This window comes from Tachypleus tridentatus, chromosome 7 (genome assembly GCF_004210375.1).
Source record: "Tachypleus tridentatus isolate NWPU-2018 chromosome 7, ASM421037v1, whole genome shotgun sequence".
NCBI lineage: Eukaryota > Metazoa > Arthropoda > Merostomata > Xiphosura > Limulidae > Tachypleus > Tachypleus tridentatus.
The window spans coordinates 93,272,540-93,288,842 of NC_134831.1; the positions used below are offsets into that span (position 1 = coordinate 93,272,540).

The 16,303-nt window shown below is 33.0% G+C and overlaps 1 protein-coding gene across 2 annotated transcripts in view; it reads left to right on the forward strand.

Moving 5' to 3' along the window:
• Positions 1–16,303, forward strand: part of LOC143256205 (bifunctional 3'-phosphoadenosine 5'-phosphosulfate synthase-like) — a 56,332-nt gene that overhangs the window by 21,327 nt on the left and 18,702 nt on the right. For both annotated transcript variants that reach the window (XM_076513087.1, XM_076513086.1), the window contains exons 2-4: positions 7,900–8,005; positions 11,878–12,113; positions 14,092–14,230. In XM_076513087.1, the coding sequence (XP_076369202.1) occupies positions 7,900–8,005; positions 11,878–12,113; positions 14,092–14,230 (481 nt within the window). The remainder of the gene's footprint in view (positions 1–7,899; positions 8,006–11,877; positions 12,114–14,091; positions 14,231–16,303) is intronic.

A 16,303-nucleotide genomic window follows, 5' to 3' on the forward strand; every position in this document is an offset into this window, starting at 1 on the left:
TGAACATCCGGTCTGTAACTAGGCGCTCTAAGTATTAGTTCACGCCGGGTCCTGAACGTATTAACGAATCTATTTAATGGTTGTTGTATCGCTTTTTTCCAGTCTGTGGTATATGAGTACCCTATAATTCAAAGTTTTTGCAGTTATGGGTTTGATGAAACCAACTTCTCTGTAAGAATCATACTTGGCAAAAAAAAAACAACAACAACAACAACAAAGAAAAACAAAACTTGGTAACAATTCCACGTTCACTTCTCCAGAAAACAACTTTCACTAACTGATGCCTCATCATCGCCAGGAAACCCACTTTTTACTGGCTGGTGCCTAATGATTGACTGACCAGTATCCGGTTGATCTAAACTGATGGTGTGTGTTGGCTAGTGGCGAGGAAGGAAGATGACTTCCTTAAACTTAGTGTTAAAGGGAGCTTGTTTTGACAGGCAGATGGTTGAAAGTGATGGACTGTCCATGGAAAGAGCTGTCCTGGCTATCATATTTGTCGTCATTAGTCGAGGGGCGATGGAAGAAGTGAGTGCAGCTTGGCTTCATCTTTGTGCAGTGATTGTGAGACGGTCAAGGTATCCATCAGGAGAGTGTTTGGTAAGTTGGATGATGGTTTTTGGTGCTGGGTTAGGGTGAATTAGTGCTAATGTTGAGGTGACTTGGCGACATAGTGATGTCTTTGGGGGATAGGAGTTCATAGGCGGCTTCTGTCATTGTGGAGGCACCACATCGGAGGCGATCAAGAAAGCTAGTGGATGGTTGGAACTGGACTCTATGATTGGGTGGACACGTGACAGGTAGGAGACTAGATCTGGAAGATGGCTAGTGGAAAAAAAGTATTGTGAGTGGCGTAGCTGCACGAGAGAGAGACTTTTGGTGCAACATTTTTACTGTAAAATGGTGTAGATGGTAGAAAATGCCTTGGGTCAGGATGTGTTTCAAGGCTTGCTGTGAGTTTATGAATATCTTCACGTAAGCAGCCGGTTTTTCAGAAAGTCATGTGTTAATCCGGTGGGCTGGGTATAGCTTGATGTTGAGAGACTATTCCAGAGAGTTTTTTGTCTGCAGGGCTTATGGAAAGGTCGACGGTTTTGAGAAACGTGTATAAGTAGGTCTCACACAGTGGGGTGTTACATTTCACTGGTAGTCACAATTCCATGGATGCAGAGATATTTGAAAGCAGCTTGTTACGTAGGCTGCAAGAGTATGGCGCCTTGTTGACAGGATTCTGGTTCTGGTTGGGATCACGAACTGATGAAAACATTTACCTCCCTCGTCAATGATACAAATATCAATCAATACTAATCGATAAGAATATGAAGTTAGAGCCACAGAGTGGGTGGGGTGTATAAATTCAGTACCTTGATCGCTGTCTTTGCATCCATCCAAATGCTATGCAATTGGACTTGGAAGAGGAAACAGGAGTATCTCAAGATACTTTCAGAGAACAGCCTAACTTTTGTGTGTTAGATGAAAATTGACACATGCTTAGGACAATGAACATTCACGTGTGGGATGTGCGTGTGTGGCTGCAAGAAATTAGATACATCTTGCGTGGTGGTGACACTGTTTGGTGTTTCTTGTTTTTGCTTTGCGATAGTAATTATTTGCAAGTGTCGAGAATCACTATTTGATTAATGGCAGGCCAGACTTTGTGTGTATAATTAATGGAGGACAAACCTCGGAACCTCTGGCGCTAATCTAAGAATTATATTTCGCTGTCACTGTAGTGTATCAAGAATGTTGTTGAAAGTAATTTGACCAGTGCTTTCTATCAATGGGCGTAAGTAAATTTTAAAATAGTGGTGGATTTATCTTGTTTTTGCTTGCAATGAATCTTGGTGAAATAATTCCCTTGCTGATGAGTTTGTTTATACTATTGAAGTATACAGTCTAAGTGGTGAGGCGAATACCAAAAGTTATTACCAATAAACTAGATTTCAGAGCACAGTTTTACTTCTTTGGTGTTTTTGTATGATTTGTTAAGACTTCTTTGAAAAGGGAAGTCAGTAGTTTTGGATTGAGTAACACGAGCCAGTCATAACATCAGTTAGTGATTGCGATACGTTTCAAACGTCAACGTATTGTGAAAAATGTATGTATGTCAAGTCAGAAAATGGTCTGTTGTTGATGAACCTATATAGAGGAATGGCTGAAGGACTGAACCTTGGGAGACTTCTGAGATGCTGACTAATTTGGAAAAAAAACTATTTATGTTCACTATAGGATATCGATTTATTAGAAAAAAGAAATCTATCTAACAGTTTCTGTTATTCATAACCTGAATGTAGTTGTTTCAGCAGGACCTGTTGTGACGTAGCTATTGGCCATTTGTTTAAAGTGGTTCATTTGATGAAGGTGAGTTTGTGTTTCCGAGAAATAACTGTCATGATAACCTGCAATTGAGTAAGTTAGTTTTGCTATATTGCTGTAATGGTTAACTTTGTCAGTTTGTTTTGTGTTTGATGTAATGGTTAACTTTGTCCATTTGTTTTGTGTTTGATGTAATGGTTAACTTTGTCAGTTTGTTTTGTGTTTGATGTAATGGTTAACTTTGTCAGTTTGTTTTGTGTTTGACGTAATGGTTAACTTTGTCACATTGTGTTATGTTTGATGTAATGGTTAACTTTGTCAGTTTGTTTTGTGTTTGATGTAATGGTTAACTTTGTCAGTTTGTTTTGTGTTTGACGTAATGGTTAACTTTGTCACATTATGTTATGTTTGATGTAATGGTTAACTTTGTCACATTGTGTTATGTTTGATGTAATGCTTAACTTTGTCACATTGTGTTATGTTTGATGTAATGCTTAACTTTGTCACATTGTGTTATGTTTGATGTAATGGTTAACTTTGTCAGTTTGTTTTGTGTTTGATGCAATGGTTAACTTTGTCACATTGTGTTATGTTTGATGTAATGGTTAACCTTGCCAGTTTGTTTTGTGTTTGACGAAGTGGTTAACTTTGTCATTTTGTGTTACGTTTGATGAAGTGAAATATGGTTAGCTTTGTGTCATGTTTGTAGTGGTAAGCCTTGTCGTTGTGTTATATTTAATGTAGTGGCTAAGTTTGTCAGATTGTTACGTTTGATGTAATGATTAACTTTGTTAGTTAGTGTTACGTTTAACTTAATTAACGTCAAGTGGTTTAATAGGCCAGAAGTGAGACGGTTTAAATGTTATTTATGTGTAAGGTTTAGTAGGCCAAAAATGAGACTGTTTGTATGTTATTTATGTGCAAGTTACAATAAGTTTGAAAATATTTCTACTTGTGTTGTCTCATGTACTGTTTGAAATATCTAACCGTTCTTCTGTCGTCATCAGTCTAGATTAGAAGTAAAGAATGTTGAAGTTTGTGTCTTCCTGTCATATAGAGTAATTGCTATTACTGATCAGGTCAAGTACCTCAAGTTTTGTTTGGTACGAAGACCTTCTTTACACTTTGTGTAGAATTTTTAGAGACTTTTGTAAGTGTCAGCCTTTGCGCTTACGATTTTAATATGCAGTGTGATGATGAGCAAGGTAAAGTCATACCAGGCTGTCTCGCAGACGTCCTTAAGACTGCTTGGGGATTGAACTTAGTTGGTGGTAGGTGTTTCGGTTTGAAGCGAGATTTTCCTCGGAAGGCTACAGGGGGAGGGTGTTTTAAAACAGCTGTTTCCCTTCGCCCAACTACAGGTTAAAGTAAGGGCAGGATCTTTTTTTTTTTATATAAAGTTATAGCTTAAGTGGCTGAATTGGATGTTTACTTATGTATACTAATTGAGAGTTCTGTTCTTAGCTGTTAGATGACATTTGACCTGAAACCTGGAAGTTACAAAATATTTTGTTGCTTAACAGTGTTTTACCAAATTTTCACACTGACGGCTTATTTCTGTCAGCTTTGACATCTTTGCATACGAAATTTTAAATACGTGACCTAAAGATGGCGGTTGTTGTAAGAAGTCCAGTGTATGTGGTAAATGTTTATTCAGTGGAGTTCTTTTTCTTATTGTTGTAAGAAGTCCAGTGTATATGGTAAATGTTTATTCAGTGGAGTTCTTTTTCTTATTGTTGTAAGAAGTCCAGTGTATATGGTAAATGTTTATTCAGTGGAGTTCTTTTTCTTATTGTTGTAAGAAGTCTAGTGTATATGGTAAATGTTTATTCAATGGAGTTCTTTTTCTTATTGTTTTAAGAAGGCTAGTGTATATGGTAAATGTTTATTCAGTGGAGTTCTTTTTCTTATTGTTGTAAGAAGTCCAGTGTATATGGTAAATGTTTATTCAGTGGAGTTCTTTTTCTTATTGTTGTAAGAAGGCTAGTGTATATGGTAAATGTTTATTCAATGGAGTTCTTTTTCTTATTGTTGTAAGAAGTCTAGTGTATATGGTAAATGTTTATTCAATGGAGTTCTTTTTCTTATTGTTTTAAGAAGGCTAGTGTATATGGTAAATGTTTATTCAGTGGAGTTCTTTTTCTTATTGTTGTAAGAAGTCTAGTGTATATGGTAAATGTTTATTCAGTGGAGTTCTTTTTCTTAAAATACTATACATGTGGTGAACCAACTGACTCCCGAATTTGCAAGGAAAGTAAACACATAAAATAACAAGACAACATATTTTGTACTAGGTAGGATAATACAAACATATCTGACTTGTCCTAACAGCAGGACAAGACCTACTTGGGTAGTGTGAATCTGATATGGAAGAACAGTCCATCAGATTCCTATAACAACACGTTAATTTGCATCGTCCTTAAGTACCGAAGAAGAACCAGGTTGTGCATTCATTATTGGTACATTTTAAGGGAAATGTGAAACATATAAAACAAATATTGATAAGGGATTGAAGTATGGATTATTCAGACCTCATGTTTTGTTTTGATATTACAAACAAACGAAGAATATAAATGGTAAGTTATTCAGTAGAGATATATCATTTATACAAACTAAAACTGGGAACTTAAGTGAAAGATATTACGTGTAACTTTGCTAAAGTTAATTGTAGAATCATCTGTGGAGTATGTTTAGACGTAATAACTTCATTTTGTGTTCTCATTTTTAAATGCTATTTTTGAATAAGTTCTTTCTGGTTTGAAAAAATGGGGTCAAGTAGTTGGAGTGAAATGTAACTTGTAATCTAAAATTAACCAATTTAGTTCACTGTTTGTAATTCATAATTAATCATTTATAGGTCACCAGTAAATGGTCAGGGTTCATAGTTCTCTAAAGACTGGGAATGAATGAGGTCATGCATTAGCTGGATGTCTCTACATGTAGCGTTTGTACACTAAGGCCAGTGGCTGTGTATATAACTTTGCTTCAGATAGTGAAAGAAAAGTTTTGGAGTTTTACTTTTGAATACTGTGACACTTTTAATGTTCCTATAACAGTAGTATCTAGGTGCAAATAATAAAGGAAATAATTATGTTCCACACACCTAAGTTAACAACACAATCAACAACAAACAAAAAATAATAAAGTCGAAGAAACAATAGACTACAACACCTTACACTGCTGCATTCCATACATTTCCAATGTCAGCAAAAAAATAAACACATAGAAAACTTAAAACACAACATTCAGTAAACACCAAATGTATTCAGAAACCAGATACAAAAACTAAAGTACACATTATGTAAAAATTACACTGACAAACAACACCAACATTATTTATAAAAAAACAACAACTGACATAGTTTCTATATTGGATAAACAAGCAGAAAAATGGAAACCAGATTCAAAGTACATAAAAACACCTTGACACATTTTTGAACACTACAAATAAACACAGCATAACCATAAGTCACCCAGATACTAAGTAATGAAACATTTATAAACAAATGCAAAATGAGAGATGTCCCATTTATACAGCAACTTAGACCAATATAAAGGAACACCTTTATACCTATACTAGTTCTTGTCCTGTACTTTATTTTAAAGTTTTAATACATATACTAGCCATCTTGAGAATACATTTTCTAGACGGTATCTACCCATCATCTTGATGTGACGTAACTTTCTGTACATGTAAAGATTCTGACAAAAACACTCAAACTTTTAGGTACCAAAGATTGTGGATAGCAACTTCCAGCTGTTCTCTGACCTATGGTTTTATACTACAGTACACTTAAGGAACTTTGAGGTGTTCTCTGAGCTATGGTTTTATACCACAGTACACATAAGGAACTTCCAGCTGTTCTCTGAGCTATGGTTTTATACTACAGTACACATAAGGAACTTCCAGCTGTTCTCTGAGCTATGGTTTTATACCACAGTACACATAAGGAACTTCCAGCTGTTCTCTGAGCTATGGTTTTATACCACAGTACACATAAGGAACTTCCAGCTGTTCTCTGAGCTATGGTTTTATACCACAGTACACATAAGGAACTTCCAGCTGTTCTCTGAGCTATGGTTTTATACCACAGTACACATAAGGAACTTCCAGCTGTTCTCTGAGCTATGGTTTTATACCACAGTACACATAAGGAACTTCCAGCCATTCTCTGAGCTAGAGTTTTTATACTACAGTACACATAAGGAACTTTCAGCTGTTCTCTGAGCTATGGTTTTTATACTACAGTACACATAAGGAACTTTCAGCTGTTCTCTGAGCTATGGTTTTTATACTACAGTACACATAAGGAACTTCCAGCTGTTCTCTGACCTATGGTTTTTATACTACAGTACACATAAGGAACTTTCAGCTGTTCTCTGAGCTATGGTTTTTATACTACAGTACACATAAGGAACTTTCAGCTGTTCTCTGAGCTATGGTTTTTATACTACAGTACACTTAAGGAACTTTCAGCTGTTCTCTGAGCTATGGTTTTATACTACAGTACACATAAGGAACTTCCAGCTGTTCTCTGAGCTATGGTTTTATACCACAGTACACATAAGGAACTTCCAGCTGTTCTCTGAGCTATGGTTTTATACCACAGTACACATAAGGAACTTCCAGCTGTTCTCTGAGCTATGGTTTTTATACCACAGTACACATAAGGAACTTCCAGCTGTTCTCTGAGCTATGGTTTTATACCACAGTACACATAAGGAACTTCCAGCCATTCTCTGAGCTAGAGTTTTTATACTACAGTACACATAAGGAACTTCCAGCTGTTCTCTGAGCTATGGTTTTTATACTACAGTACACATAAGGAACTTCCAGCTGTTCTCTGACCTATGGTTTTTATACTACAGTACACATAAGGAACTTTCAGCTGTTCTCTGAGCTATGGTTTTTATACTACAGTACACATAAGGAACTTTCAGCTGTTCTCTGAGCTATAGTTTTATACTACAGTACACATAAGGAACTTCCAGCTGTTCTCTGACCTATGGTTTTATACTGCAGTACACATAAGGAACCTCCAGGTGTGTTCTCTGAGCTGTGTGTGTGTTTGTGTTTATACATATATATGCATATAGTAGATTATGAGGCTCTTTATAAACCACACACTACATTAAAATTATATGGTGAAAACAGTTATACAGCCAACACAATTTTCTAGGTTATCAAATATATTATAAGCTGCCTTGTACAATGCACAGTGATGCATTTTGTAATACTGCCCAGGTTGTATTACAATACTCACAGCTGATTTTGTTGTAAGCTGAATAATAATATTAAAGAAGAAGAAATGGGCAATCCTTATTATGAATCACTATTATCATAAAGTATTGATAATCACTTAGTGTGGTTTCTTTTATTAATAAACTACTTGATATTGAATATATACACTTGAATCATCCTAAAGGAAGTAAGGAATTATCTTTTTAACATTCACATCCTAATGATGTCTGTTTTGTATAATAATATAGGTGGGAGGTAAATATGTTATCAACCCCTTAGCAATATTACAAAGTCTAAGTGTTTATATGGGTTAACATGATAATATTTATCACTTCCAACAGAAAGCCACAAACGTCTACCAACAGGTACATCACGTCTCCAGAGCCAAGCGAGGACAGATAGTTGGACAGAGAGGAGGTTTTCGAGGATGCACCATTTGGTTTACTGGTAAGACAGTGTTCTCTCTTGAGATGTATACAAGTTAATTATTTTAACATTTGGATGATACATTTACACTAGGTCTCATCTTTTTAGTGTATGCGCGATGGACTAGGTATAGTTTTAGTGCACATGGAATTCTTACACCGGTTGGTTCACATCTTTCTAATGGATACATTATAACTGTTTGTATTAACATAATGTGCATTTTTATATGGATTGTTTGGCTGAGCTGACTAGCCTAAACTTGACTGTTTAAAATACAGTTTCTTTTGTAACTTATTTATTATTAGTATTTTGTATCTTTTTTCTTTTCTCCAAACTTTCAGCGGTGTGCTCATAGATGTATGGTGTGCCCAAACCAAAATGTCACCTTATAAGCGTGGTTTTATTAGCATCAGTTTTTCTCATCACAAAAGCATTAAAAAGTGCTATAATAACCATATATTTGTTGTCCATTTTAATATAAGCATCCAATTCATACTTTTTGAGTTCATCTGTGTAACTACTTTTGTACAGATGGTGTTCCTTTTGTACATTGGACATGTTTTTAAGCTGTGCACACTTCAATCATTCTCCACTTTTGTATTTAAATCGATCTTAGTCAAATTTTGTTTTACTATTTTTCTATTACTTTATTGAGATATACTCTTGGACTTATTTTGTGAATGTTTTGTGTTAAATTGAAATGTCTTTGGTGTTTGTTAACTGTTTGTTTTTCAACACTTCACTCTTTCATTTGATTTAAATTGGGTTATTGTTTCTTTTAGCAATGGGCTGTTTGAAGTTTTGACTTGATGAATCTGTCATTTTGTAAACATAGGAATATAATTCTCACTGGCAAGAAACACAAAAACATATCTTTGAATGTGTATGTCACTGTTCATGGAATAGCAGGTGCAGTACCCCTTGTTGCATAAGTTATAGTATAATGGTTTGATAATCTTCATTTCCTAGGTTACTGTTTATCAAAACACAGGAAAATAACTCACTGTTTTGGGTTACTGCATCTTGAAACACAGACATATAAAATTCTTACCCTGCTAATAGAAACAGTAAAATAACCCCTTCTGTATAGAATGTTATTTCCATAATAACCTTCACTGTTCTGGTTACTGTTCTTTGATGTATCTTGGTGCAAATGGTACTAGAATTTATTTGACTGCATTTGAAGTTTCCTTCTGGGCAAATACCAGTCTTCTCTGTGTTCCTGTCCACTGTATGTATTTGGACCTAAACCATAATGTTTTATGTTCATGTCCACTTTATGTATATATTGGCCATGATGTTAATCCTCCCAGTTTTCAATTTATATTTCATACCTCATGAAGAAAGTCTTGGAAGACTTTCAGGCCTTAATATACTTTGAGTTTAAAATAGAAAGATCTTGAAATTCTTATCTTGTAACTTAAATCAAGAAACTAAAGCAAAAAACACCCCCAAAGTAAACAGCATTATCTATTACATTTGTGATATATGCTGTTTTGTAAACACCTCAAGGAAGACCCTGGCTAAGGGGTTACAGGCATTTGAACATTTATTTACCTGTTTTTTAAACTTGTTTGATAAAATATACATTTTCATGAGTTATTCAGGAATTTTTTTACACCATTATCATCCAATGTTTATGAGAATGAGGTGTGGAATTTCTAATAAAAACCCAATCTAGTTCAGTGTATGTAATATTCTTTGTTAGTGGGAGTTTCTAAAACATTTGTTTTCTGTTTTGGCCTTTGTATATTATTCTTTTGAAGTACTAATACTTGATTTAAAAAGTTCTAACTTTTTAAATTGATGTTGTTGTTTTTTCATCTGGTATTAGTTTTTGTGAAATATTTGGTTGAATCTCTGAAGTATGAAAGAAGCTGGACAAGTGTTGGAATCTACTAATTCATCACTTGAGACTTGAGTAGTTCAAGTGACTGGAAATAGTATTTACAAGAAGTTGGTTATTTTTGTGAGTTTCAACATTGAATAACTTTGAGTGAATGATATATAATTATATATATAATTATAAATCATAATGGCCGTGCTTCATTTAGTTGGAAAGTTGGAATTATCTAAAACAGTAATAATTAGAAACATAAATTTCAGTTACTTGGTTATTTTCATGAAATTAATCACTTATCTTACAGGATGCTAATTAATGGAAGAAGTTAGAAACATTAATTTCAGTTACTTGGTTATTTTCATGAAATTAATCACTTATCTTACAGGATGCTAATTAATGGAAGAAGTTAGAAACATTAATTTCAGTTACTTGGTTATTTTCATGAAAATAATCACTTATCTTACAGGATGCTAATTTATGTAAGAAGTTAGAAACATTAATTTCAGTTACTTGGTTATTTTTATGAAAATAATCACTTATCTTACAGGATGCTAATTAATGGAAGAAGTGCTGATAGATAATCAGTTTTTAATTATCCAGTTCTAAATACAAATTAATTAAAACTTAGGTTAGAGTAACTGTATTATAAACATTCATTCACTTGTCTCATTCTGTTCATTTCAGCTAGAGAAAATAAAATTTCACTGAAATTGTGTCATATACTATTGTACTTTTAATTAGAATTCCAAGTTAAATGTTTTACTTTTTAAATCTTTCAATAGCTTCTTTTGTGAGATTGCTTTGACATTGTAGTTCTTGTTGTTATTTTATTTTGTGAGAAAAGAGCAAATTATATGTATACATTGTATTATTTAATTTAAGAGTTTACAATTTTCTTTGAGAACTCCATCTGTTTATTTAATAGAAACTTCCAATCTTAGGCACTTTATTTCTATTGGAACTTATTGTTAAATAATTTTCAAGCAGAAGTAGAATTTTATAATCATATTTATAGCAAAAACTAAAACTCTTGCTGAACATGTCACTTTATCTGGTGTGAGGAAAGTTTTAAAGAAAATGATTCTGCATATACTGAGACCACCACTGCTTTCTGTAGGAACTACTTCAGGAAACACTGGTCTATTTAATGTGTACATCATTGAGTTTTTTAAAATATATATAGTGTTCTCTCTGCTCTTTTGTTTTGGTTTCCTATCATTGTTTTCATATTAGAAATCTTAGGGTGTTTATGGCTAAATATATCATAAAAAATAATGCAATTCAATCTTTATAAGTAAGATAATTTGAACAGTATAAAACAAACTGTTTTGGTATAAGGAAATTTGTGGTATTATTTTAAGCTCATATAATCTGTATTTGTTACAGTTATATGAAAGATGTGTTGATATAATTACTATCCATATTAAAATTTTGTCCTTTCAAACATTTTTTTTATATCACAATTTTATTTTCTCTATATCCATTTTTCCCAGCTTGCACTGTTATTCACAGTGGAGAACTAATAATAGCTTGTAGAAGAAGTAGCAATAAGTTTTTCACATATAAATTGTTAAATAGTGCTATAAATGTGATATAACAAACACCTTTCTTTTTATGTGGATGTGTAGTAAAGATGTTCATGAAACATTCTGTAACATTTGACCATAGAAATATTTCTACAGCTTTACCTTTCTTATATTGTAATTTGCTTTAGGACAGCATGTGGGTTTTAAGTTATCTCTGCTGCTCTGGTAAAATAATTTGCAAAGTATTACATCTTTATAATTAGGCTTAACTATTTTCTTTCTTACTGACATGTGTTACCAGATTATGATATAATTATTTGAAGAAATGGATCAGCTTCCGTACATGGTATTCTTTGTTTCTGTTTTATGATTTTTTTGTTTGTCAAAATAAAGGAAGTCTGTTAATATAAGTTGATTAAACTAATTTGTTTGTAATATTTTTTCTTTGTAATATTTGTGACATTTAATAATAGCATGGTACTTTAGTGTCTGTCATATGAAATGAAGGTTCTCTCGGTAAATAGGACTGTCTGGTGCTGGTAAAACTACCATTTCTTTTGGTCTGGAAGACTACCTCTGTGCATTTGGTATTCCTTCCTATGCTCTTGATGGAGACAACATTCGTCAGGGATTGAACAAGAATCTAGGTTTCAGTGCTGAAGATCGTGAAGAGAACATTAGAAGAGTGGCTGAAGTGGCGAAACTGTTCGCTGATAGTGGAGTGGTATGCATCACAAGTTTTATAAGCCCATTTGCAAAGGTGAGTAATTTTATGAGCTACACTTGTTCAAGAACTGCACAAAGTGTATATAACAGGCCTTGCATCAAAGAGTTTTTGATGGATTGTTATTTTAAAGTATTTAAAGTTTTACAACTGTTTTGTTGGTATTGAGTAGTGTTTACTGTGAAGAATGTTGTAACTAACCAATTTTGTTTTGCGTTGTGTTTATTATGGAGAATGTTGTAATTAACCAGCTTTGTTTTGCATTGCATTCAGTTGTGTTATTATGAAGAATGTTGTAACTAACCAGTTTTGTTTTGATTTGTATTCAGTTGTGTTATTGTGAGAATGTTGCAACTAACTAGCTTTGTTTTGATTTGTATTCAATTGTGTTATTGTGAAGAATGTTGCAACTAATCAGCTTTGTTTTTATTTGTATTCAGTTGTGTTATTGTGAAGAATGTTGTAACTAACCAGCTTTGTTTTGATTTGTATTCAGTTGTGTTATTGTGAAGAATGTTGCAACTAACCAGCTTTGTTTTGAGGTGTATTTATTATGAAGAATGTTGTAATTAACCAGCTTTGTTTTGCATTGCTTTCAGTTGTGTTATTGTGAAGAATGTTGTAACTAACCAGCTTTGTTTTGATTTGTATTCAGTTGTGTTATTGTGAAGAATGTTGTAACTAACCAGTTTTGTTTTGAGTTGTGTTATTATGAAGAATGTTGTAACTAACCAGCTTTGTTTTGCATTGCATTCAGTTGTGTTATTATGAAGAATGTTGTAACTAACCAGTTTTGTTTTGATTTGTATTCAGTTGTGTTATTGTGAGAATGTTGCAACTAACCAGCTTTGTTTTGATTTGTATTCAGTTGTGTTATTGTGAAGAATGTTGCAACTAACCAGCTTTGTTTTTATTTGTATTCAGTTGTGTTATTGTGAAGAATGTTGTAACTAACCAGCTTTGTTTTGATTTGTATTCAGTTGTGTTATTATGAAGAATGTTGTAACTAACCAGTTTTGTTTTGATTTGTATTCAGTTGTGTTATTGTGAAGAATGTTGCAACTAACCAGCTTTGTTTTGAGGTGTATTTATTATGAAGAATGTTGTAATTAACCAGCTTTATTTTGAGTTGCATTCAGTTGTGTTATTATGATGAATGTTGTAATTAAGCAGCTATGTTTTGAGTTTGTTTCTTTTGTTCATGCTATTTCTCAATTTTATTGAGTTTAATATGAAAATATTCAATACCTTTTAGCAGTTTCATATTTAATTGGTATACTGGTTAGGGTCATTCACGTCTGATCTATGGATTGTGAATTCATATACCATCACCAAACATGTTCACCCATTCCACTACAAAGGGATTATAATCTTACTATCAATTCCATGTTACATTTTCGGTTAACAAGACACAAGGGGGATTCCAATGATTAGATGCTAATGTAACTGTTAGCAAGTCACACTTATCTTATAATCTATTCTTATGGATTTCTCATATTTATTTCTATTGGAACTATTAAAACTTGATAGCTTATTTAAAGTAAAGTTGTCTCCTGAAATACACCAAATATACTTAGCATTTAAAAAGAAAAAAACTTTCAAAGTGTCTTTGACACTTATTGAGATTTTCAGTTTAAAAATTTAGTAGGTATATAACTAGTATTGCTAAAAAGGTAAAGATATTTAGGTGTAAAAGATTCCATTACATATGTACTCTATATATATTTACTTAAACTGAAAACCAAAACTTCTACTTCAGTCCATTTAATTGGCATCTATAAAACTATCAGCTGCATCTTAACTTTACAACACAATAACATATCAACACAATTTTTAATTGTGTTTGTGGTGATTAATGTTATGCTGTCTTGAAAGGTCGAGAAGTGTAAAAGTTTCACTTTTCTTTTATTATCTCATGCTTTATTTATGTATCTTTTTAACTTACTATTGTAGTGACCTTAGGTTCAAGTGATTTAATAAATTATTTGTTTTGTCTTACCTCAATTTTTTACAGGATAGAGAACAAGCTAGAACCATCCACCAGGAATCAGGTCTTCCATTCTTTGAGTGCTTTGTTGATACACCTATAGAAGTATGTGAAGAGAGAGATGTGAAAGGACTTTATAAAAAAGCCAGAGCAGGAGAAATAAAAGGTTTGTACTATCACAAATTATTACACTGTGTAGTCTTCTCATGTCACTGACAGTTTCACCAAACAGACCAGGTACAGCTTTATGAAAACTGTGAATAACTTCTTAAATGTTTAGTTTTGTGACCAAAATGTAGCTAAAACACTGGTCTTACTTATCAGTGTGGAAGTTTTGTTAATAAAGTAATAAGATGTAGCTAAAACACTGGTCTTACTCATCAGTGTGGAAGTTTTATTAATAAAGTAATAAGATGTAGCTAAAACACTGGTCTTATTCATCAGTGTGGAAGTTTTATCAATAAAGTAATAAGATAAAGCTAAAACACTGGTCTTACTCATCAGTGTGGAAGTTTTGTTACTAAAATAATAAGATGTAGCTAAAACACTGGTCTTACTCATCAGTGTGGAAGTTTTATTAATAAAGTAATAAGATGTAGCTAAAACACTGGTCTTACTCATCAGTGTGGAAGTTTTGTTACTAAAGTAATAAGATGTAGCTAAAACACTGGTCTTACTCATCAGTGTGGAAGTTTTATTACTAAAGTAAAAAGATGTAGCTAAAACACTGGTGGTCTTACTCATCAGTGTGGAAGTTTTATTAATAAAGTAATAAGATGTAGCTAAAACACTGGTCTTACTCATCAGTGTGGAAGTTTTATTAATAAAGTAATAAGATGTAGCTAAAACACTGGTCTTACTTATCAGTGTGGAAGTTTTATTACTAAAGTAATAAGATGTAGCTAAAACACTGGTCTTACTCATCAGTGTGGAAGTTTTATTAATAAAGTAATAAGATGTAGCTAAAACACTGGTCTTACTCATCAGTGTGGAAGTTTTATTAATAAAGTAATGAGAAGATGTAGCTAAAACACTGGTCTTACTTATCAGTGTGGAAGTTTTATTAATAAAGTAATGAGAAGATGTAGCTAAAACACTGGTCTTACTTATCAGTGTGGAAGTTTTATTAATAAAGTAATAAGATGTAGCTAAAACACTGGTCTTACTCATCAGTGTGGAAGTTTTATTAATAAAGTAATAAGATGTAGCTAAAACACTGGTCTTACTCATCAGTGTGGAAGTTTTATTAATAAAGTAATAAGATGTAGCTAAAACACTGGTCTTACTCATCAGTGTGGAAGTTTTATTAATAAAGTAATAAGATGTAGCTAAAACACTGGTCCTACTTATCAGTGTGGAAGTTTTATTAATAAAGTAATAAGATGTAGCTAAAAAACTGGTTTTACTCATCAGTGTGTAGGTGATATTTAACTTAATTCTCCCACGTGTAGGTGATATTTAACTTAATTCTCCCACGTCTAGGTAATATTTAACTTAATTCTCCCACGTCTAGGTTATATTTAACTTAATTCTCCCACGTGAAGGTTATATTTATCTTAATTCTCCCACGTGTAGGTGATATTTAACTTAATTCTCCCACATGTTGGTGATATTTAACTTAATTCTCCCACGTGTTGGTGATATTTAACTTAATTTTCCCACGTGGCGGTGATATTTATCTTAATTCTCCCACGTGGCGGTGATATTTATCTTAATATTCTCACGTGGCGGTGATATTTATCTTAATTCTCCCACGTGGCAGTGATATTTATCTTAATTCTCCCACGTCTAGGTGATATTTAACGTAATTCTCCCACGTCTTGGTGATATTTAACATAATTCTCCCACGTCTAGGTGATACTTAACTTAATTCTCCCACGTGTAGGTGATATTTGTTTAGTGAATTACTCTTGTAGCTGTTTACCCAGGGAGGTTTGCTTTTTAGGTATATCACTTTAACCAATATAACCATCTAGTGTTTTAAAATTCTTGGATTGGTATTATTTTCCTTCTCTGGAAGTTAAAGAAGTGAGAAACTAAAGAAAACAGACATTTTAAAGATTCTCTACTCACTTAGTCCAACAGAATAGAGAATGAAAAATAATAAAATAAACAGAGTTCCCTTTAGAGTCAACATGCACACAGTTTGTTGACTTTCCAAAGACAAAAGAACATATACATACAGACTTCTGTTGTTTTATAGAAGCACATTTGTCTCTTTTGACAACTTCAAAAACAA